Raw genomic sequence first — 24,885 nt, 5'->3', positions numbered from 1 at the left:
CATTGTCGCGCTATTTTTTTGGGTTGGATGAATAATATAATCGTTCAGTTGGAACATTTTTTCGGTGCCCAGCTTCCATGCAACCCGAAGGAAGCACGAAGGCTGGGATATTTACAGATTTCTCGAGCCCAGAGATAGGAAGTCTGGGTGGAGATGTTGGATTCGAACCGTGGACCCTCTGGTCGGTAGACTGGCGCCTTAACCACTGAGTGGGGATGGATAACCAGGCCATAAATTGGTATTCGGATGACTGCTGGTATTGTCTTCTCGTAGTACAACAACAGAATGTAAGTGTCGATTAGAAACCAGAGCAGATATACCTGTGGTGGATGTTAATGAGAAATGGTAGAAACCTTCCCAGCCAACTGATGCGTCCGCAGTGGTGAGTGCGGATATGACCGGTGAATTTGATCCTACCCAGCTGCACAGATCTTTGTGGCTGTGGTTGTACTTGATATTTTACGGCCGTTTCGAATGACGCTTGTTTCCGAGTATTGGGATCTCAACATCAGAGACAGCAATGTCAGTGTTGATACTGTCGCTTCACTGCCGTACAGCTAATTTCACCATACTTAGTGCCTTAGAGTGAAAAGAAACGAGTGGGTGAGGGAGGAGATCTGTGGCTGGCCTATCGCAAACATTGTGAAGTGCCTACACCTTCAGGCTGGGCTTCGAAGGTCATCGAGGTTGTGCAGACAGCAGTTAACCAAGCTACCCCGTCGAATGTTAAATTTGCCCAACCTCTGGAGCCGAGATTATAGTCTTCCAAATTTACCCAGGGTCTGTCGCAGTAGTGGGGTTTCAGCTGTTCTCGAGTTCGATCTGTCTTTTCCGTTGCACGTAAGGGAGCTTCGAGCTACGGTTATCGTCCGTTCGTTTTACTTTGCTGACTGGGTGCCAGTGCCCACTGACTCCCATAGATCTTGGTGCGTTTGCGGTCGGAATTCGAACTAATCATAAATCCGAAGAACTGTGCAGGCGTTTTCAGTGAAATTCCTGTGGCACTCTAATGTCCTGTCGATATGGCATGTTTCTCGCCGCCATACAATAGTAAGGGCAATACAGCAGCTCGATACTTTAGGCCCTAGGTGTCTACGCGCATGATGTGGTTGTGGTAAACTTTTATATGTGCCTCCCGAGCGTGTAGTTCAGTATCAATTGTTAAGTATTTGGGAACGGTGTTTCCGAGGTAAAGAGGTCGCATGACGCTACCACAGTCGAGTCTGTAAACCCCAGTTAATGAAAGGTAAACGTTTACGGAGCGTTGTTATTTTTTCCTGAAACAAAATTCTTACGAGGCAAATACTGTACTGCCCTGAATGTGTGGGTAGAGCGCAGCGAAACGCAAAACATGGAGTAGCCATTTTTGGTTGCTGCAGGTTTGTTTTCGCCGTGGGACGCTTCGATCTGAATAAATTGCCATCTATGCGGTGCTGGGTTGGCACACCGTCTTGGGAATCACCAAACACAAACCAAGACTCCTGAAGAACGGTGCCGTTAAAACCGAGCACCCACTTACAGAATATAACGATCATCCTTTCAGATCTGAAGCCAGCATTTGACTCAATCACTCATGTTCCCGTATGTCGACAGTTTTGCCGGAGATCTTCATCGCGTTTCAATCCTTACATCTCAACACCACTGGGCGCGTGAGGGCTTATGTTTCATCACAAAAGCACCTTTGGCTTTGTGAATGTGCTTATTATGGGAGAATTTTCCTTACTGTTTCCTTCATCACGGACTTTCCCCTTGGGGAGGTGATGTAGGGTAGGGCTTCCTATGAGAGGATGCAAGAAGGAAGACAACCAAACGGGACAGAAATAGTGGGTAAGAGATGCAAATGCTTTTGCCTAGAATCGTGACTTCGCCTCAGCTGTCTCCCCCCTCAACCTAGCGTTTCTAGCAGACCGATCTGCGCAACCCTTAACTCCAATGCACCATCGCGTGTTTAAGTGGCATTTGACTATCGGAATAATCTGTCTGATTTCAAGTAGCGAGCCGTGTTTACGCCAACGTACATTACTTTGCATGATTCCATGGCCTCACCAAAGAGCAGTTCTCTTTACATATTGCGATTTTGACGTTGACGTGTTGCTCACCATACCTTACTTTCTGTTTTTAGCCAGATGAAGAAGGAAGATACTGTGACTAGTGAATGCGCTGTTCCAGAAGTCGCCCCGGAGGCTCCCATACCTACGCCCAAGCGGAAGCGTGGGCGCCCACCGGCACAGCCGAAGGAAAACGAAGGAAATGAGTCGTCGCAACAACGTGCCAAACGAGGTAGAAAATCCATCGCTACTGACAAAGGATCCACACCAGCTGATGTGGACAACACTCCTGGGTCTAAGCGTGGACGTAAAAAAAAGACAAACGCGAAGCTCGATACTCCAAATGGTTCGGATTGTGTTTCCCGTGCGGTCGCATCCAACAGAAAATCATCAGTTAAGGCTGGTGTAGCTGGTACTCCTGAGCCAGATTCCTACTCCTATACGGATCTTTTTCCCGGAGACGATGAAGACCAGGACGAAGACATCGATGCCGGTGATGACGACAGTGAATATGCACCTTCAGATGAAGAGATGGCTCATGTTTCTTCCGCTGCGGGTCGGCGTCGTGGGGCTGCGGCCGGGACACGTCGGCAGACTAGAAGCAAGACAGCCGAATCACAACCGGATGGCTCTACCGATGAAGATGAAGCTGGTGAATCTGAAAGTGAATTTGACGAGGACGATGAGGAAGAGGAAGATTTAACGGCAGAAAGGGAGGAGTTGATTGATCAGCCTGCTACGAATGGTACAACAGGGGCCCTCTTTGTGAATGAAGGTAATCAAGTTCAGCGTGATGTTTACGACTTTGACGCCCAAAGCCTCCTATCTAATCGAGTTCTTAATGCCAGCAAAAAACGAACTACAGGTGCTGTTTCTGGTGGAGCTGGAGCGGGCACCGCAGGTGGGCGTGCTTCTGGACAAACAACTCGTCGAGTTAATCGTCGTAACGCAACTGGGGCGGCTCCAAGTTGGGGTTCTAACATTTACAGTGCCCTTGCTGCATCCTTGCGAACACGCGCCGATCTGGATGCGTACTCCGACTTTCTCAAATCCACGGTTTTAAATCAGGATTTCGACCGTCTAATTGCTGAACTATGCAAACCTAGTTCACAGCATGCTAATCTGTTCTATGGCGTTTCTGCTAGTCTTCAAAGTCTAATGAGCCGCATAAACGATTACGACAAAGTCGTAGAATTGGTGCATGCGTGTGTCGCACGTCCTTTGAATAAAATGCGTCATCGAGTCGCTTGCTTGGCTCCGGTCGTTCACCAACCACTCTTAGGTCTTAATTACCTTCCAATGATGAACACTGCATTGACCGAACTAGCAGCAAGTATCGATCAGGAGATGGTTATTAAGCCAGTTTATCCCTTGGATCCAGACATCAATTTATTGGCGTTGACAAATTCGGCTCTTGGTGATTTTGGCGTATCCCCTTCACAATACAATCTGATCACCGGATCCGGGAACATCGGACGCTTCATGCCGGACATAAAACAATTGGTTGTACCCACTGAACTGTTCAACAAACTGAACGATCTCATTTCTCTTCCACCTGAGCGAGTGTATGAAGTGGCATTATCAAGAGTGCATCAGCAAACTGACGAATCGGATATTGACATCAGTCCCATCGAACCTCCCGACCTCCAGCGTCTAATGCTTATTCTAAATTCTGAAGAAGTATTGCTTGGGATGGCTCTCTTGGACAGCTGGAATGAAGAGGACATTGCTGTCAGTGTTAAAGAAACTGTCCTTAATTTGACCAAGGTCAGTCCCTCGGATGTGAGCGATTCTGAAGGGATCAATGGTTCTAAATGCGATACTATTCAGAATGAAGTAGCAGATGTCTTAAACAGTGTTATAAACTGTGCCATCATGGATGCCAGTGTGGATAATCCGTTCGGTAAACGCTTTGGTCGATCGGCTGTGTCAAACTTAGGCCAGATTCATTTTATTGACGCCTTTCTTCTCAAACCTAATGGCCGTCGTGACCATCTACTTTTGGTTGCGCATAAGGCGAATTGTTACCCTCCACTCAATTCGCATGTGGACGAATCTGAGGCGTTTATTGTATATTCACTGTTGGAGGAGGGTCATTTTTTGTTGGAAAGACATGGTTTTGCTCCTGACGTGCCTGTAGAATTGGAGGGTGTACACACAGCGGATCCAGAAGATTTATTAGACGATCAGTCGCTTCTGGTCGTACCGGATCTACTCTATGATACTCTGCGCAAAGTGATGCTTCGGGAGTTGATAAGATGCACGGGTGCTCCGACAACTGTTTTGAACTCAAAGTCAGACGTTTTCGTTGCGCCGCTACCTGTGGTACAGTGTACAAAGTTTGTTGTTTTGGACAGGGTTCGACGTGTTCCTTTGGCTCTTGTCTTCGATTCACCCGTCCGGCTTGCCCTTCAAGTATTTTCTGATGAATATAGTGTGCACCCTTTTGGTGTAGAAGCCAGTAAACAGTTTGATCAACTTACACCAGCTGAACTGAAAAACACCGAGTCTGCTTTCAAACCCACAACCCCTGATTATCGTTTAGTCACCATCGGTGGCCTGCTGTATGCTGTACAAATTGACGATCTTCGAATCGTTCGTCGTATACTGGAGATAATACCCGCTCGCTCTGATCCGGTCTTCCCTCACTCTCGCCGCCCATCAGTGTGCGCACAGTCTGTTGTAGGAGAGTCCAACTCATGTCCCGCCAGTGTTCAGATTGTGAATGATGAAACCAACAGTTCAACCGTTTTACCCGCCTTCTATTACCCTCAGTACGATCGAAAACGATACAACAGTGTTCTATCCGGATTTTCGGATCACGTCTGCAACCTTCTCTATGATCTACCCATACGTGTGAGTTTGTATGACATCATGTTCCGCCTTGGACAAAAACATATGCCAGAACTTTTGGCACGGCAACATATTGAAGCGGCCGAAGCTGCTGCGTATGCTGAAGCAGCTGCTAATCCACACGCTCCTCCGCCTGCTCCCGTACCACTTCCGGAACATTGGGGCGTCTGTTGTATGTGTTCCAAAGAACTACGTTCCGTTAATGGCTTATTAGACCACGAAATGCGTCACATTGGACTATCACGCTTCCGTTGTGTCCCACACAACACCAGTTTCTTGGATCGTCGTCAGTGGCAGATACATATGAATGAAATGCACTCAACTACTCGCACTCCCTCTATGGCGGCCGCACTTCCGCGCATTGGACACGCAGCGCAGGCAGATTCAGGTAGCGAACCAGAAGAGGAGGATGAAGATGTCCCCGGAAGCGGCCTACTTGCAGGTTTGACACAGGTGTTCAGCACCGGTGTGCTGGTAGGACGAATGGAGGCACCTCAGTGTGAAAAATGTGGTGACTACTTTTTAAATGCGGATGTACTAACACAGCATCTAGATTTTTGCGATGGTGTCAGCTTCAGTGTGCGCACGCCTATCCCTCGCACGCAAAAGCCTCCGGTCGATGAATCCAGTGCAATGCCTGAAGTAGACGCCGATGAAAATACACAAGCCGACGAAACTGGAGAACTGAAAATTGGGTCATGTGTTTGTGGAATGTGTGGTGCTCAGTTGAGCAGCAGGGAGAAAATTTTACGTCACTTCAGCTCTTATCACCTCCAGTGTATCATGTGCAATTCCGTCCTCCGCTCTCTTGAAGAATTATCTTGTCATTACAAAAAACATATGGCTGCTGAGTCGGAAGCAGTTCCGAGCACTCCGTTTGTCAAACCCGAAGCAGTTACAGATGAAGCTGAGGTAGACACCGCAACTACGGGTTTGCACAACAAGACTTTGCTGCAAAAACTAATGAGATGTGACCTTTGCCAACATTTCTGCGGCACCAAATACAACTACTACTACCACCAATGGTCTGAACACGGTGTTGTGCATCCGTCTCTGGGTTCGACAGATGTTGTGCAACAACCGCGCCAGCTGCGGCAGACGAACGATCGAGAGGAGCTCCAGTATTCACTCACTGGCGTGAGACGGATAAAATGTAAATTCTGCGGCTTAGTAGTGCGCGTCACAGGCAAAGAGTACATAGCACATCTGAGTGAGAAGCATGGTGTGTTTGCAAATGCAGAAGTTATCTGTCGTATTTGCGCTGAACTGTTTGAAACACCAGAACATTTGTCAGTTCATCTGGGGGAAACTCATGCGCCCTCTGGAGAGTTTGCTAACGCTGGTGTGCAAACCGTATTCCGCTGCAGCCAATGCGAATTCTGGGGGTTTTCCAAGGGAATGGTAAAACATGCTCGAGAGGCTCATGGCGATATCAATCCGGCCATGTATGAATGCCCGCACTGCTATGAACGATTCACGGACAAGCGTTGTTGGCGCACGCATATGGACAAACACAATGAAGGCTATTCACAGCGCTGCGTTGAGTGTGGTCGTGCTTTCAGGCTACGCGCTTCATTACTTCATCATATAAGGACACATCACGGAGATGATCAGGGACCGGCCACCTGTGAATATTGCGGGATGACCTATCCGAGGCGGGCTTCGCTGCGGTATCATATATATCGTATGCATAATCAGGTGAGCAATTTCACTCCATGTCATTGTTCCATATTATGTTGAATACCAAACCTCAGTGCACCTCATGGTGGTTTGAAGAATAATAATCGTTCTGCTTACAGGGGTACTTTTGAATCCCTTACACTGAGGCTTGTGCAGAGGTCGTGTAGTGTCGCACGGTGTTGCCGAAACCACCCCATATTGGTGCTCTATTTGCTCCTAGCCGACTGTGTTTTAAGTGCACAACCTGTACTCATGTGAATTTTCCGAACAGGACGACGATAAACCTTCCTGGGAAGATTACTATCCCTTGTTCATGTGCTGGCTGATATGCGCTGAAGGGTACGTTCACTACACTTAAGCGGACTTGTTTTCTTTCATCAAAACCATCGTAACACGCTGTTATGTCTAGTTAAGGTAAGCTCACGGAATGAAGTTTGCCAAGGCACTGATCTCAAGATGATGCTGAAATCAAAGTTGAAGCTTCTCAGCCGAAGAGTTTACTGGTCGCTGCTGTCCGGTTTCGTGCTTCCGTGATTTGCATGTGGATTATGTTGTGAAAGGGTGCTATATGGGCATGCATATGTAGTCAGTGACCATCGCGTGAGTCACGCTATAGTGTTCTGATGAGCAAAGCAACTGCCCACTGAGACGCTTGATCAAATCTAACAAAACAGTGAAAACCTATCCACGTCACTGGCAAACGTGATTTATTCTCTGTTAACTAGCACATGAAACATGCATTTTTATTAATTACTAATTGCACACACCTCCTTCGGACGCTGGTACATCCAGCATAAGCGATCGTTATCTCAATCCGTATATAATTTCCTACTAGTTGAGGATTTTCACGCATGATTTTTCTAAAAGTTTTCAGCCTGTTACATGGCAACTATGTATACGACCTGAGGCACATTTCTTAGGCCGCTTGATTGTCAACCGTTTTTTTCACAGCATGGTTGTGCTGCTTCGCGAACGAGTCCGCCACATTTCCACTAATAACACTGTGCGTCCGGACTGCATGATTCTCAGATAGTTGTGAACCTTGGACCTCAATCCCGCACGCTGTACTCCCTAGAGAGAAATCCTTCCCGGTTACGGATCGTGCGGTTAGTTCAAAATGCTGAACAAGTTAAAATGTGTGCCCCTGAGCGCCCATAGCACCTTATTGCTGCTATCATGGTTGGCGACTCCGATTTTTGCACTTCTCATAGACTGAATTATGGCTGTGCCGGAATACCGCTGCAGCTAAACAGTTTAGATTTTAGTTGCTCTGCACTTCGACTAGGTGGCCGATCATAGACGCCTGTTTTTCTTCCTGCTCGCTCAGTCACATTTCGTTCTTTCCATTCTTCGCATCATTCCTCACTTCTTAACAGGAACTGGCACACGAATGCACCATGTGTCAACGACGATTCCGTGTGGAGAACGAATTGCGGCGGCATGTGAAGGAGATGCACAGTGGAGCAGTACGTTGTGAAATCTGCCACAAAGTCTGCAACAACTTGCGGTGCTACGCACAGCATCGCCAGAAACACTTCCGTACCAGAATCTATCAATGTACAGATTGCCAGACTACATTCAAGAGCAAACTGGCAATGAAGCGGCACATTCGTGTGGAACACTTACAATTGGGTCCGGAAAAGTTTGAATGCCAGATTTGTGGAAAGGTGAGTGGATCACTGTTAGATGTACTGTCCGGTAGGCTAAAGCAATCACTGGTTACTGTGTCTGCCTCGCCATCACCTCTTCTTCATCGTCACAGATGCGTTACTCCTGTATGTTTATGAAAACACTAGTTTGGAAATGAACATTTCAAGATAATGTTGTCATCTAGCGAGAGATTCTCAGTTGGATCTCGATTTTGAAATGAACATTCAAGAAAATGATGGCATCTAGCGAGAGATTCTCAGTTGGATCTCGATTTTTTCCGGCTTTGAATCTCCACTGTTAAATCTTTGGAAAGGATTACTTGGGTGCGTTAACGGTCCACGAAAGGGAAGGTTTACGTCGTCCAGGTTGGCTAAATGATCAGAATGTCAGAGTAGCCCTAGTATTGAGCTGGCCCAATAGACGAATAGCGATAATCTCAGGGATTGATGAGTTTATAGTGTCTGACACTCCCAGTATGTAGTACAACCTGTTCCGTCTGGGCTAGACTTGGATTAAGTATCGCCTTCCTGCAGGCGCTTCACTTTTATTCCAGTTTAATGAGTTCTGTTCGCCTTACCATGTAACATAAAAAGGACTAAGCAGAGTGACCTATATTGAGCACTGACAGTCCAAGATGAGATATGAAACAGCGATTTGAGTTGAATTATTTACTATATTCATTCACAGTAGATACCTGTGGGAAACCAGTGGATGGTTTCGAAATCAATAGGGCTCAGTGACAACATTCTAAGAATGAAAGCTGTCAGGAATTGTAAGAAGGTTCGGCCGACCTGAGCGTTCCATATCATTTGACCCTTGGAAATGCCTGCAGTCAACCAGATTTGGCAAACTCTATGCAGTTTAGACTATTCGAACAAACCCAAGTTATGGCGAAACAAAGCAATAAAAAGCTCTGATTATGGATAAAAAGGTGCTTCCGACTGATGGTCAAGAGAACCTTTTGTCTTTTAGGAAGTTCTCTTCATCAATAAAACCATTCCACCTTATTTCTGGGTGATCTTTCCAGTATGGAATCACAGCTCCTTCATCACAGTCAAACGATCCGGCTGCAGGTATCATGAACACCGTTGATCACTTAGTGCTTTGACGCTGAGGAACCTCCAGCCAGACGTAAGAAAAGCCATCCAGAAAGGTTAATGATACCAACAACACCCAGTATTTTCATGATTTCCCTCATACCTCCTCCTTGGCATGCGCTCATTGGGTGCGGTCATCACTGGTTCCTGAGAACCTTATTAGATTGCTTCGGACTTTTACAGTGATAGTGTGGGATGTTAGGCTTTCCTTTACTAGATTTTACCGAGTTACATTCACAACCCACAGTAGTCCAAATGTAGCATATTTTAATGTTTACGTAGGTGATCCATACACACATCAGTAGAAACTGAGTAGCATCCAAATAACGCTGTCATCAAAGTCATGTACGTGCAATTATATGAACCATGTCATATTAAAATTGAGCCTCTTTCGGGAACGATAGGATGGGACCAGCGCAAAACTTGTCAGTGTCACCCTGCCATGATGTTTAAACGTCTGTCCGTTATCTACTCGTCCTCATCACTGTCCTCGTTCCGTCTCTGTTCACAGATTGTCACTCAAATCGGAATGCACATGTTAATTCACAAGGAGGCTCGGTTCGAGTGCGAATACTGTGGCAAACGGTTCACTAAAGCTGCCTACTACAATGAACACTTCCGAATTCATCTAGGAGAACAGCCGTTTGAATGTCACATTTGCCAAAAGCGATTTAACAAAAAGTCCAACCTTAACGTCCATTTGAAGTTCCACGAGAAGCACCGAGATGAGGAAGGCAATGTATGTTGTTGTGTTTTATCACTCCCATATAAATTACTGGTTTGATCACTATGGCACGGCTGTCGGATGCTGACTGGACCACCCAGTTTTATATTAGTGTACACTCCGCTTGTTCTCTCGGTCATCGTTATTCGAAGTCTTTAGTTACCTATTCGTGTGCATCTACCTTTCAGCCGGAGTTCAACTCTACCGCAACATCCCCACACGCATCCAGAGTTTTGAGTCCTCATCATCGACAGCAATGTACATTGGTACACAACCATGGGTAATGAACGTCATAGTAAACAGTGGGAACAAAGGGTGGGGCTTTAATACCTGTTGTCCCTAGGGTAAATGGCCTTGTGCAAGGCAACAGCAATCAAATAGACTCACCTAATCATCATGCCAGAGCAAGACACCATCCGGGAGATCCAACCGGAGTCCTTTGCGAACCCTATCGAACACAAGTCAAGTGCAGCCTAACTAGGCAGTTCAGCTAGGAAGTGAGGGCATGCTCATAGCGTTCGGTTACATGCCACGTCATGTAGGATTTTTCATCCGCCTGTCACTTAATCACGTGGGCCTCAGCCACGAAGATACGAGGGTCTTAATCAGGTTGGGTGAAGATAATTTCATTTCGCATTGCCTTGTCATTGTGTGTCCTCCAAAAACTTTTTGACAACAAGGGCTTGGTACGGGAATTTGCACTTCCTTTCGTAGACACTGGTTGAGCATGCCCAGTTTCCGTTTCAATCACTGTACCTGGATTATCTCTATTTCCTACTCCACCACTTCCGATTTACAGTCAAGTGTTCGTTCACGCGCCACTTCATAGTAGACGCGTTGCAACCGGCTAACTCGCGCTGTGCTACGAAGGTATCGGTGATTGAAAATCTGAAGGCGTTTAATTAATTCGTGAGAAGCCGAGTTCCATATCTCTTAATGACTTACTGTTGCTTTGAATACGCTGTCCATTAGCTTCATTGAAATTCGTTTTCGATACCATAATGGATGCAAGTCAACCACTCATTGGGTGTTCATTGAACTACCCTACCACAGCAGGTGGCAGTTGCCAGGATACGTAAACGGATCACCAACCGCAAACCCTTCATTTCAAAGTTCCGAAGAAACATAATGAGTTGTAAAAGTGTTGAAAGAAAACGTCATTTTGTAGTTGGAAAACATATGCGCAAAAGGGAATTAATTTTGCTACTTTATTTAAGACAGGTTGTGTGAAGCTTTCTTGGTACAACCTTACTCACAAGGTTGATAAAAACCTTGGAGAGCCCACTCCTGACGTCACCCTTTTGGGGACTCATCAGGTAGACCTGTTCCCCAAGCGTTCAGGGGACCGTTGATTCGTTCGCTAAGCTCGCTAACTACCCGCGTTCGGGGCCAGATGGCCGAAGTGGTTAGAGCGTGAATCTACTGATCGGAAGGTCCGTGGTTCGAACTCGCCCTCTGCCTCTCGACTTCCCCTGTCTAGGCTTGGGCAACCTGATAGTATCCCAGCTCTCGTGCAACCTTTGGCAGATAGGCACCGAAAGGGTGCTACAGCTGAACGACCCGCATTTCATGTGCTTTCAGGTTCCATCATGTCTTTGCTAGTAGAGTTGAGCCGGACGAAAGCGACACAATTTTAGTGCGCTAGGATTTGTGACGATGTTTGTGTTGCAGTCTCCAGTCAACATACAAACGCTTGCCTTTTTTCTGCTGCGTCACCCTTAGTTCAGAAGGAGAAATCTGCCAGAGTTTGTTCGCGTGATCCGGCATTAAGTCTCCCCACTGGACGGGGGTAGTTAGTGGGTTACTTTACTGACTTCAGGAGTGCTTTACCTCTACTGTGTTTTTCAATTCGGTGATCACATAACCCTTTCGTGTTATGTTTGAACTTTTAGTACCTTGAATTGAAACCTCGTGGTCGTGTCAGCACTATGTTCGGAGATGCTTTATTGAGTCCCGCTGACAGGGCTGCTAGACAAGCTGCAGCTGCTCGAAATCAAAATCATCCACCCGTGATGGCAGATGCAGCGGTGGGTAGCGATCTACCAGCTGCGTTCAACTGCGCTGCCGGCCCTCCTGGTGCAGCCGCTGAAGCTGCAGCCCGGGCGATCGAAATGTTTGGAATGGACAGTGCACTGCTCAACCATTTTCCCATTTCCAGCTTCGCCACTGATTCAAACGATGGTGAAAGTTACTCGTAGCGCGGTCTTGGGGTCACAGAATCTTGGTGAGCTTACATTTTTTGTGCACTATGTAATCATTGTTATAGCGTACTGTCTACTAATTGACAAAAGAACGGGATTAAAAGTCCATTTTAGACGGATTCCTGATTAGAACACTCCATAAACATCATGTTACTAGCCATGCGAAGTAGCCTTCACCATCCTCACCATATCTCCAGCATTTCGTTGAAACCAATCAACTTCCTATTACTAGCCTCGTAAACACGCAACCATTTATCCTACTCCAATGTGAGAATGAGAGTATGAATTCCTCTGAAAATTCCCCTGGTCAGTGAGTGCAAACCCGTAGGCGTGTAGCCGCAACACCAAATACTGGGCCCATTCCACACTGCTCCTGCTTAGAGTGCGTGGTTTTCCTCCTCACGTCACGACGTAAGCTTTGATTCTAAGACGAACATGCCTTTCAAGCCCGTTTCGAGGTAATTGTTACCTCCTCGTCACACAATGCGGGTAGTTCCTGGCCCTCATTCGAGACGGTAATCGGGTATGCTTCCAGAGATGCGAAGTGCGTTGACACGAAAGTTTTGGAGGCTCTCGTTAATTCCTTCCCTGTGAAGCCTTCACAAATAGGGTGTTTATTCAATCTGGCAGCATCTCGTTTCCCGTATGTTCTACGGATACAATAGTAAATTGGTTGGGCGCGGATTTCCTTGTTGCCAACAGGATTAGCGTGATAGCAAAGCACATCAGTACAAGCTTTCAAACTCTATGCAGCCTAACCTATTTCCGGGCATTCCTGAGCGTCATTTGTATGGCNAGCGAAAGGGGCAGTGGAGCAAATCAGCATATTCGAACACCACAGTCAGCTAACGTCGAACCTGCTATTTCGAACTGTGCGAATGTTGTGCTACTCGCAACTCGTATCACACGGTGGGATCGTGGCCGCAACACATGGTTTTATTTCTCATTGAAAAATGTTTCGTCCTCAAAATAGACAACCAGCACTGCACCCAAATAATGTCTTTTACCTTAAGAAGCTTTTGTGAAATTTCAAGGCATCCCTTCTTGGGAGGAGTGACTGATTGGAACCGTATCGTACGCTCTGGGCACCGTAATAATAATCGCTCTTATCGTCCTCATGGTCAAAAGTGTACCAGCAGTAGAACCTGGTTAGCACCTGTCTTATAACCATGTTTTCCCCGATTGAAGTACTTTCCGCACAACCAAATACCAGTCTTCTAATCACTTCGTTACTAATACACTGACGCTGTCCGAAACCAGTCACGCTTCTGAGGTATCGGTGGTCAAAAACGTGAAGACGTCTCACATCATCTGTCCGTAGAGGCCATGTCTCTCATCCATACAACAACACAGTCCTCACTGTAGCCTGGATCCCTGACGTCTGACGGTTCATCTGGCTGATTTGTGTCGTGTTGGAGATGTGACGTCATGCATGGAGCATCAATAATGGCATTTTCGAAACCCAGTACGTATTCAGCCTTCGTTCCACCAACACAAACACGAACACGAGTACTCTTATACCACATTAACAACAAATATTAACGGTGGGAGCTTGACAAAAGTGCTTGTATTGCGTCTGTGACTGATTCCAACAGATGGTGCTTGACACACTTTTCGGGCAAAAATATCAACCAAGCCGAGCTCAACGTTGAGTGATGTCTTGTTGTCAGTGATTTTGACATTGATCTTTAACTCAGCGAGTCGACCGAAAGATCCGATTCAACAATACTTCGGCTTTTCTAAAAGGCGAATGGCTCACATCTCAGGCTAGGACGTGCAGTTTTCGCTTTTAGATGATCATTCCATCATTAGGGTGAGTGGGTAATCATTTGCCGCTAAAATAGTAGGTTTACGCTTCTCCTGATGAATCATTTTACTCACAGTCTCAGTCCGCTCAGTTCCGTTAAAGAAATGTAGTAGCAATACTCAACACTAACGCAGACGTCCATTAGCTACTGCTGGTGCCGAATTCGTGTCTTTGCAAGAGAGATAGATGTACCATGTGTTTTTAACTCATGTTATATTCAAACTCATTTCCACCTTTAATAGCTGCTATTCTCGATTTCTCCCTTTACTGGACTCCTGTAGCATTTCTCCGGTCCCTACAATCGGTGCTGTCACCAATTCGCACCCATCTGTCTGGTCTGGTGCCGTATTTTTTCCACACTCCGTTACCCGATTCTCTTGTACCAATGTTCTGTACGCATGTCGTTCAAGTGCACATTGTACGATAAAACTGTAGGCCGACAGCGGTCTCACTTATCAGCGAATCTCCAGTTGTACCTTTCGCCATCTCTCGCATGTTCTTCTGTCTGACCTCGAGACAGCGTCGCTAAACGTAGCCCACTTCACTTTGGATTCTGCTGCCTCCTGCACTTCGTATTCACTTACAGAATCGTGTTGCTGCACTTTTTATTATCACCTCACTGTCGATTTGTATTTACTTTTCCTATCGCCTCCGTGCTCTAACGAAGCATCTGTTAACAGTCATCAGTTGTTTTGATGTTTGCCTATTGGGAGAGTAGGTAGGAAGTGGTCGTATATGCGTCACTTGAAGCAGACACTATCGGCAATTCAAACAGAAGCTCTGAGATCACAATTCGCCGATAGGTGCACAAATAGCTGAACCACTGTCGTATATATAGAGCTCGGCTGGCATATTCGTAAGATTTGAACCGATGTCTATTTATGTACATTACGCCACGACTTTGTCGTGACAGATAATTTATTTGTTACTCGGAGCTGAGCTACTAGACCCGAGTTTATTCTGTTTAAATAGGTCGCCGTGACTGGGGTCGTTATGCCGCTCTAATTTTAAGGCCATTGTCCGACATCACACGTCATTCGACTCTCCTATCAAGCCGTCCTCAGTAGCGATACATAAGTAGTAGATACAGATGTCCGGTTGTGATAGAATCATGACGAAGAATGCCCTAATAAGGAATGAGTGAAAAGCAAGTACAAACGACCTTACTTTCTTATGGAGACGATCAAGACCAATGTGCCTAAACCCTGGAACAAAAACGGCGTGAACGAATTCAAAGTGAGGTGCATTCAGTGGAAATAACTCAGCGTTCTCGTCAAAATTCTCGACACTAGTCCAACACATGGTGCGCGAGCTTCAGGTGGGCAATTCGACCAGGAGATGAGAGTATATTCGACGCGGGACAGATACATGCGATGTCCTTTAGGGATTCTAGTCCCGCGTAAAATGTGGATCCAAATCAGGGGCACGAAGATCTTGCAGCACTCAGTTTACTAGTAGCTACCTCCACTTCGCACTGCCAAATCGCGGCCGATTCCCCGCCCACCACCAGCAAGAAGTCAGAACGCAGAAACGCACTCGGTAGATGATGACTAGTCGTGCCTAGCACATGCCCCATCACTCACTGTTCTAAGTGGTTCTTACTCGTCGCCAAGTATTCACGCCACTCAGTGTTCTCATAGATCATTCAAAGCAACACCAGTTGAGTTTTTTGGTGCTCCACTGACTCCGGTTACCTCCGCTATTAATCAAAACTTACAAAGTTTATCCATCAGCAGAACACGTGAAGTTAAACGCTACAAGTCCATAGATCTCGACTTCTCAGTCTTTCGTGACGTATTTATCGGGAATGTCTGACCACTGATTCACTTGAACTTTGATAACTTCGAATAAGGATTTCTTTCTAAATACTAGTTTTACCATATCTGCGTTATTTCGGTTGGTGTGTTAAAACGGCCATTGTGTGGATGCATCCCATTTGCAATGGCGTGTAAATCTTGTTGAACCTGTGGCGCGCCCGAGTGAGGTAATTGGCGAAGTACTGCCTCGAAAGTTGCGTCCGGATAAATTGCCAAATAATCAGCAAGTATTCGAGGCGAGTGTGCAACTCAACGTTGGAAGATTTCGTGCAATCTTTTTGTGAGCCCCCGAGAGCGTTTAATCAGTCTCGGTAGAGGCCGTCCGTGTTACGATAGAAGGCCTAATAAGTTGACTCAGACAGCCACGTATCCCTTACTCGAGCTTTGATTTCTAGAAAACCTTCAGGGGACTTCCGACACTTCTTCAGAAATCGACCGCCCAAGATTAGGCGTTCTCTGCTGCTGGCTAGCATCGCACACTTAATTGCCTGTCAACAGGAGTTAGACCGCTGGATGTCTTCCTAGTCACAATGGCTACCGCGTGAACAAGGGAAGGTCGACAGACAGTAACCTCGACAAGGGAAAGACTGCTCGTCATTATGAAAAAGATTTGCACTTCCAAAGTTGATCATACTGCGCCAACGAGCCTGAGAACGCCAGTACCATAACCATAGGCAATAGACTGCATGAACCAACGATTGTCCTTCGCTAATTTCGTGCAAGTTAATTTCAACTAGAGCCAAAGGTTGACGTAAACTTGGGTCGGAGACTGCGGCTACCTGATGAGCCCCAAGAAGGGCGAAACCGGCTGTGGACTGGCAAATGGGTCTCAGAAACCCATGAGTAAATTGTCAAAGTATAGTGCGATATCTCGAATATCGCACCAACAGAAATTTGGGGCGACCATTGTGCAGTACATTTAATTGGAGAATATCACGAATGAGAGATTCAGCTGCATCCTCCTGTTGGAACCAAATTGGTGTGAATGTTCTCATATTCTGGAACGCAGCTACGGCTGACCTACAACACTCGGGACAATGTCCTAACACACGATGGACGATGACCATTAGATCGATGCATCAAATACCAGCGCAAAGACTAACCCATCCATCGCGTATGATCATCAGTTTTATAAATGCTATGGAAAGAATGGACGCCGATGTCAGTCGCGAACGAAATCAAGCTTACGCCTGGGCGGCTGTAATAAGCTTTTGGTAGTTCCGAATTGCTGGAGGGCCTTTACTCTTCGGGACGGTGGAAGCTCCTGAATTCAATGAATCTACCGGGGTAGTTGTTTTCGGTCAGACATGCCCGACATTAGGGTAGTAAAGTCTATTCTTATCAGTCCTTACCTACCAACTCTCCATTTTATTTGTGTAGCCACAACGTACGCGTTGTTACGGAGCTATGCGTCTCACCCTGTTTTGAGCTTAACAGCGGATGGCAACATGTGAGGATCACAAGTCACGGTGCATCCGGTTCACTCTTCTCATGACTGGACACTGCAGTAGATGGAGGACAAATGCACTGTTAGGTGTAAAAACATCTGCATAAGTTGAAAGACAAAAAAGATCGAGGCTCCTTGTCCATCGAGTCATTAATAGTAATCGTTCAGCTGTAACACCCCTTCGGTACCCGGCTGCCATGCCACCCGAAGGAAGCATGATGGCTGGGAGGCTGCCAGCTTGCCCAAGCCTAGACAGAGGAATTCGAGAGGCGGAGGTCGGGTTCGAACTACGGACCTCCCGGTCAGTAAATTCGCGCTCTAACCATATCGCCCCCGTCGAGTGATTATGCAGAATGGGCCCAACAATACAACAAACTGACAGGCGATAAGCAAAGAAGAGCTGATGAAGGAGTAATTGTCAAAGCGGGAGAACCGTAAAAGAACATCTCATGTTTATGCAGCATGAAACAAATTCTTTGGGCCGACGAGAACTGACCTCGTTACCTCATGTTTTCCAGTTCTTCGTTCGGGTCCCTGCTTTCGAGTAATACAATCTATTATCGAAGTTGAGTGTGAAAACGCGGTAGAAAAGATGAAGATAATCGTTCAGTTGTAACACCCTTTCGGTGCCTAGCTACCAAGCCACCCAAAGAAAGCACGGCGGCTGAGATACTGCCAGGTTGCCCAAGCCTAGACAGAGGAAGTCGAGATGCGGATGTCGGGTTCGAACCACGGACCTACCGGCCAGTAAATTCGCGCTCCATCCACTGAGCCATCTCGCCATAAGATACTGGATATGGGTTCGAATCCATTACCAAAAAACATAATTCCTGTTGGTTGGTTCGATAAGGCCAATGTCGTTGAACGAAAGTTTCAGAACGCGCGCAGCAACTAAACAAAAACGAAAGCCTTCTGGATGGTAAACTGTTTTGGAAATAAATGAAGTTGATTGACCAGAACCATCCCGAAAAATGAAGGACGTAGTAAAGTAGCATGGTAGAATGGGAAATAGAAAAATAGCGCATATGACTGGACACTTCGGTCAGATATGCACATGAAACAATGATCACCGTTTGGGAGGTTCGCGGTGCCGAAAAGACTGGATTTACTGGTCCTGTCACTCATACTTCTTGGTCAAGTCTTTGACGGACCGTCTCAAAACCGTTTCCGCTTTTCGCGTGACTGTGCAGAGGGCTCGGTGAGGGAGGGTTGCCTACCAAGTGGCGTAAACTCAAGAACTGGCGCAACCTATGCAACCTAAGTTGGTCACCTATCGAAGGCGTCCTTTTCTGGAATAACATCTCGTTACTGTAAATGCGGCCCGGGCACTTATCCCGAGATGGTGAGAGCACTCTGGAATCTTAGGCACTCATCTGTCACGTTTCTAGACGGAAAGCAGTATGAATCTTCAAAATGCCATTAACAAACTTGGTTACAACACACGGCCAAGGTTCCGGAGCCTGAAAAATCTGTCCTGGCCTCCTTATTGAGAAAGGTAGTTTCAGGACTAGTAACTGCCTGACAGGCGAATATATTGCTTGGGTTCGACCCCTCTCAGTTTGGAGGGGCAATTCACTCTTCGGCGTTAATCGTACACCAAGTTATTAGCTAAGTTACAAGGACCTGCATTTCTGGGGGATCTAATCGTCAGTGTACTCAGTGCCTGTGAACTTGCGTCCGGAAAGTATTTCAAATTTCAACATGTCAGAAATAAGTAAACACAATTCGAGCATTGTGTCAATAACAAAGCTGAAGTAGAAGGAAAACACCACAGCCTCACTCTGCATCACTCGAGGAGGCGAATTGGAGCGTGCCGGAGACTTGTAAGCGCATACGAAAGTTGACATGTAGCGACTAAAGGAATCTTTTGATCGACGGGGACTGCCACAGTAACTAACAATACAGTATACCAGAGGCAGACTTTAGGCCAAGAGGAACAGTCCGTTTTGTTTGGTAAAAGCTGGGGCGATCCTCAAGCAAGTGCCGCGAGGTGATATTCACAAACTACCCCCATCTTTCTCGAAACATAGTTTATGATGTTGCAAATCCGACCGCACCCGACCACTGAACGCAAGACAGCGTCAAATGGCAATTTAAATGTTACGGTCGCCGGGTTGATGGTTGGTCTCAAACCCTCTTATTCTTTGCGAGAAATGGAAGTACTTCAGTCCACATGGCCTATTTCAAATCTACTATCATAGACGAAGAAATATGATAGCCTGAAATAAGACAATCCCTGTCGATAACAGTCAAGATTTTTGCAAGATAACTGCTCATTCGCTAGACCATATTCAGCGGGCTTCCTACTGCGGAGAGGGTGTTGGTCCAATTCCCGCTCAATTCGAAGGATGGGCTGTGGTTTTGGGTTCAAACAACGTACTATCACGTAATTAGGCGCCCCTCTTCGATTGACAGGGATGCTCTATGGAGCGAGATTGGGGGGGTCCAACTGGTTAAAGCGCGAATTTACTGGTCGGAAGGTCCGTGGTTCGAACCCGACCTCCGCCTCTCGACTTCCCATGTCTAGGCTTGGGCAACCTGGCAGTATCCCAGCCCTCGTGCTTCCTTCGGGTGGCACGGCAGCTAGGCACCGAAAGGGTGCTACAGCTGAACGGTCACGTTAGGGGGTTCTACGGAGCAGCTCGCATTCGTCTTCTAGCATGGCTCCTAAACAATTACATTGCAAATACACCCGAGACTCGTACAGCAGTTATACCTGCCAACGTCCGATTATTTAGGGAGGTGGGCTAGATGTCTGCGCATTGGAGGCGGTAGCCGATATTTTTGCTAGTAGACAATTCATTGGAAGGATCGGGAGAGGAGCATGCAGTGAAGGCAATAGATAGGATACAAGACTGCCATTAGGGACGTCACTAGGCCATTTCTGATGACGTCTACAAACATTGATATGGCCCGTCTCTGAGTTCCCATACAGAGAGAGGGCAATGACCAGCGCAGCTGAGTTTGCCGTAATGGCTTTCACACTGCTGCAAAACAAATATTTGGCCTCCCCTGGCTCATTTCCACCCTTCGGGTGGTTCTGAAAACAGAACCCTTCGACTGGGTCGGTCACTGGCATGAGGAGCACGTGGCCAAGCCAATGCGACCTATGCAGTGTGATCAGTTCATATCGTAGGTGAGTTATTTCCTCCGAATATCATTCGACGTATTTCAACATTGCTGACCCGTTGTTCCTACCAGACTCGGGCAATGCTTTGATGACATCTATGTTCGTACACCACTTTTTTGACGCCCCCAGCGCGTAACGGCCAGACTTCTGACCCATATAATAAGGTGGAGTGCAACACTACATTGTAAACTCGACCCTTGACGGACGAGTTGACGTCACACTCACGCCACAGGTGATGCAGGTTCGCATAACCTGCTCTGACTTTCCTGGTCCGGACGGAGACCACCAGGACTGATACTGATACCCAGGCTAGTGTTCGGGCCCACCCAGCCTTTCAGTCTGCGGGTGCGAAGCCCATGCCAAACCGTGAGGGAGAATTTAGATTATTTAATGTTTGCAGCATCACGGTATCAAATCCAGGAATGGCTATGTCCACGTATTCGAAATATGTGAGTAAACACTCTGGGAGCACTTCAGCCTCATAGGTATAAGATTCTTGTAGTGGGTCTTCCATTGACAAAATTGGAATACAGGTACTACCTGATGTGGTAAACTCAGGCGACAGCTTCCCGTAGACTTTCACACGTCCGTGGGAGTTGGCGTAGGTCACCTTGAGGAGTGTCAAGAACTTACGAAGAACACCCCTGCTGCTTTCAATCAACCTTTCAAGGATATAGGCCAGCTGCATGAGTATCGCTTTCATGCCTGCCCGTGTCCGAAGACACACCTTTAGCAATTCGGCCCCGTTTTCAGTACCGGGGGCGAACAGATTGGAGGCCCAAGTGACCAAAATTCAATTAAAAAAAGACCAGTCAGCTGTAATACCCGTTCGGTGCCTAGCTGACATGCCACCCGAAGGAAGCACGAGGGCTGGCATACTGCCAGGTTACCCAAGCCTAGACGGGGGAAGTCGAGAGGCGGAGGTCGGGCTCGAACCACAGACCTTCCGGTCAGTAAATTCGCGCTCTAACCACTTGAGCCAATTAGAAATGGACAAGTAGTTTGCTAGGCCACCTTTAGTGTCACTGTCAGATCCGAAACAGTCTCCGGTCAACAACTATTTCAATGGTTTGTAATATGATTTTTGAAGCACATATCCGGACCATTTCTATCGAGTTCGCCTGGCATGTCCAGCTAGTTCAAGTGTGCCATGTACATGTCAGCATTCCCTATTGGCGACCTGACCAGTCCACCTCGCTTTAGATAAGACCACATACTGCCAGTTTCCACAGGCCATCATACTGTAATGGTCTGTTCTCCCCATTTGAGGCATTCTTCATTGGTAGGAATGTTTTCCTTAGGTCACCAACACTAGCCGAATGGGATTCTTGGGTGGCAAGATGTAGAAACCGATAGATTCAAACAATTACAAAACTGCACTATTCAATTTCCTTGGGTTGAGGATTAATTTGATATCTGTTTGGCATGATTGGACGGAACATAATTGCCACATCCCCGCACAACGGTGGGTGTTCCGCTTGTAGTACGGTACTATCAGATACGCCGAAAATCTGAATATCAGATAAGACAATGGCGCTATTTGGGTCTTGGAAACCATGCTCCCACCGGTCTCGAACATAATTCAGCTCCACTTGCAATACGCCAGCGGAGTTGTTTCGCCTCAGGGGCGTCACCCCTGAACTATTCCAAAATAAATTTATACGCCACCGAATTCGGTCTCGACAGCAAAGGCGCCCTACTTTTGGTTTGGTTCTGCCCAGACGGTTATAGCCCATATGATCAAACGCACATTTAGTGACAGGACACCTGGTGATTCGGCACGTATATCTATGACAACGGCAATTGTGGACATATCTCTGCTGAGGTAAGGCCTAGTTATATACAGCATGTTCAGTATGCGGATAATAATAGAGCGTTGTGTGCTGAAATAAGATCATAACTGGCTATGCCCTGCCGATTCTCGCGCTGGGCTGAATGTTGGTTTAAAACAGTCCAGTTGGCCAGAAGAATATATTCCTGAATCCTATCAAGAAAAGAACTACGGTAGATCATGTACAAGATTCACTTGAACCGTTCAAAAGCTGGGTGGTGAAAGTGACTTCGGCACCGTTCGTATATGACTTTCATTGCAGAGGTCTGTATGACTTCCTCTTCTGATAATTCCGTTTGAAATTGTCTCAACTATATACATATAAGCTAACAAGCGGTGTGGAACAAACCAATAGGTGCTGTTTTTTGACAGACCGGAGGAATTTACGCCGAGACTGTTCATCATCAGGGACTTGCATTCTTTGTAATTCTGCTAAGCGGGCTGCAGACGCAGTCAAACAACGCCTGATCGTTCCTTCTCTTCTTTTATGATCTTCTAGCATCTGTTGTCGGAGATCAAGCTGAAACTATGTAAGGTACCTGAAGCACGAAACCTTTACATGTTTTTTCATAGTCTGTGTTGCTCTGAAAAGATGACGTGGGTAGCAAAGTATTCAATTCATGGCGCACACGATCGTCAGATTTTCGTAAATTGTTCAAAACTTTCTAAATAGATGGGGTTATTATTTGATTGACGAAACATACACTAAACTGTAGAAAGTCATCACATGGGATAACCTCGTCAGCCGAGGCACCGGCAACATCCATCAACCAGACCAGGTTGAGGGTGGCGCAAACGTTCGATTTCGCGCTGACATTGAGTTTCACTCACTCCATGACTTAGATGTGTAGATGGGCCGAAACAAGTGGCTCGGTATGGGTTTATGGGTGCGAGTTGCAGTGTGAGGATCACAAGTATGACCGAGATAGTGCAACGTGTAGTTACTGTGTACGCATTACTATGTGTACTTACGCGAGGGACTGAGGCGCTTTGGTAAGCCTGGTGTTTGCGTCTGTCAGATATTACCTAGAAGTTGGAGTTAACGTCCCTCCGTATGGACCGGACCCCGAGTAATCAAGGTCATATGGCCATATATCCTGATGGTATTAAAGCCGGTGAGAAGCTTCAGATTGTCATTTACCACTCGTTTCACTGTGTGGTCCGGGTCCCCGTGACGTGATGCTGAGCACGACTGGTTGATTACCTACCCCGGTAAGGCCGGCGCTGATCATGCCGAAGTGGACTATAACCTGCTCCAAAATGTTTTTACTTAAGCTTTTGTTGTTCCTGAATGTCTTGTGGGCTCACATTATGTCCCTTTAGATGAACGTAACATAAGATGGCAGATATTCCAGTACTCCTCGGTAGCGTCGTTCCTTCGTGGAAGTTGAGCCCAAATCGTGGGAACATTTTATGCCCACCGGAACGGTTTACCGGCGGTGAAGTAGTACGGGATTGCAACATATGTATAATATGCATTCACGTTCTACAAATGCGCTTATTCCTGTGAAGCTGCGTGATTTTTTTGGCGAACTGGGGAAAACTTGCGCAGGGAGATTTAATATATCAGTGGCGGGGATGGTATCTGGTAGCCACAAATTATTGCATTGCGAGTGGTAGTATTTTTATTCTTCATTCTAAATGAGTCATAAGAGACTTAAGTGAAGCTCTTCTTCATGATATTCTACACTGAATGTGCTGCACACAGGCCGCCTCATGTTTCAGTTGGCACGATATTCGAGATATCGCAGTAGGTTGACTGTATGAGTGTATGTTGAGTGTATTTCTCGAAAACAGTGCATTTTGGGTTCAGGTGGATTAAACGGTTGACGGAAACTCGGGGACTGCGCCTACCTGATGAGCCTCAAGAAGGGCGAAATCGGTCGTGGACCGTCGACGAGTTTTCAGTAGCCTTGTGAGTAGTTTCCATCATGAGTGTTACGATATAGCAGCTGAATATATTGTGCGTACGATGTCGTCCCTTGATGTTTTCAGAATGATCGTAGCGGACGAGAGCAAATCGCTCAATGCCTATCGTTCACTGTTGCAAGTGGGGCAGGATTTTATCAAGTGATTTAGGTGTTTCTTATTCGCGACCAGGTGAGTGTAGATGAGCTAAACAAATTACCTAACGACGGTTTAAGTAACAAGGGATTGACCACTACAAGTGCAACCGTCGCCTTTCGTTAAACATTAAGCCCCGCGCACCCATTTGCGCCAGTTGTCCCGAGTTCGGGAGTGCTGTTCCTTCTATAAGAAGACAATTGTCTACCAATAAACCATGTCCCCACTTCCACGTCAGAAAACCCGGTGCAAGGCTTCATATAAATCGGAGGACCTGAGGACAGTTCGGTACAATTTTTGATGACTTCTGAGGATGCAAACGGTAAGAAAAACGTAGCTCGGATGAATAACGTCAACGGAATTTTCTGTCTAACCGGAGACGTGGCGCACACCAACATGGGCTCGCTCGCTGCCAACATATTAATCCAGCTTTCTGATGCTGCAGTTGTGGCGACCGCTTTGCCGTTAGTGGGCAGGCGCATAGGTCAATCCAAGATTATCATCTGAAATTCGTTCCCCAAAAGACTGGCAAAATC

At 46.6% G+C, this 24,885-nt stretch overlaps 1 protein-coding gene across 1 annotated transcript; it reads left to right on the top strand.

Moving 5' to 3' along the window:
• Window positions 1-2,097: 2,097 nt before the first annotated feature.
• Window positions 2,098-14,743, top strand: T265_02227 (hypothetical protein; the record flags this gene model as incomplete). The annotated part of the gene is made up of 5 exons (XM_009166415.1): window positions 2,098-6,599; window positions 7,958-8,248; window positions 9,840-10,067; window positions 11,945-12,276; window positions 14,342-14,743. 4 exons carry the CDS (start codon window positions 2,127-2,129, stop codon window positions 12,248-12,250), a joined length of 5,298 nt encoding a protein of 1,765 aa, XP_009164679.1.
• Between the last annotated feature and the right edge of the window lie 10,142 nt (window positions 14,744-24,885).

This window comes from Opisthorchis viverrini, assembly GCF_000715545.1.
Source record: "Opisthorchis viverrini unplaced genomic scaffold opera_v5_27, whole genome shotgun sequence".
Taxonomy (NCBI): domain Eukaryota; kingdom Metazoa; phylum Platyhelminthes; class Trematoda; order Opisthorchiida; family Opisthorchiidae; genus Opisthorchis; species Opisthorchis viverrini.
The sequence above is the reverse complement of the archived record's forward strand: the minus strand, read 5'-3'. Positions and strand labels throughout refer to the sequence as shown.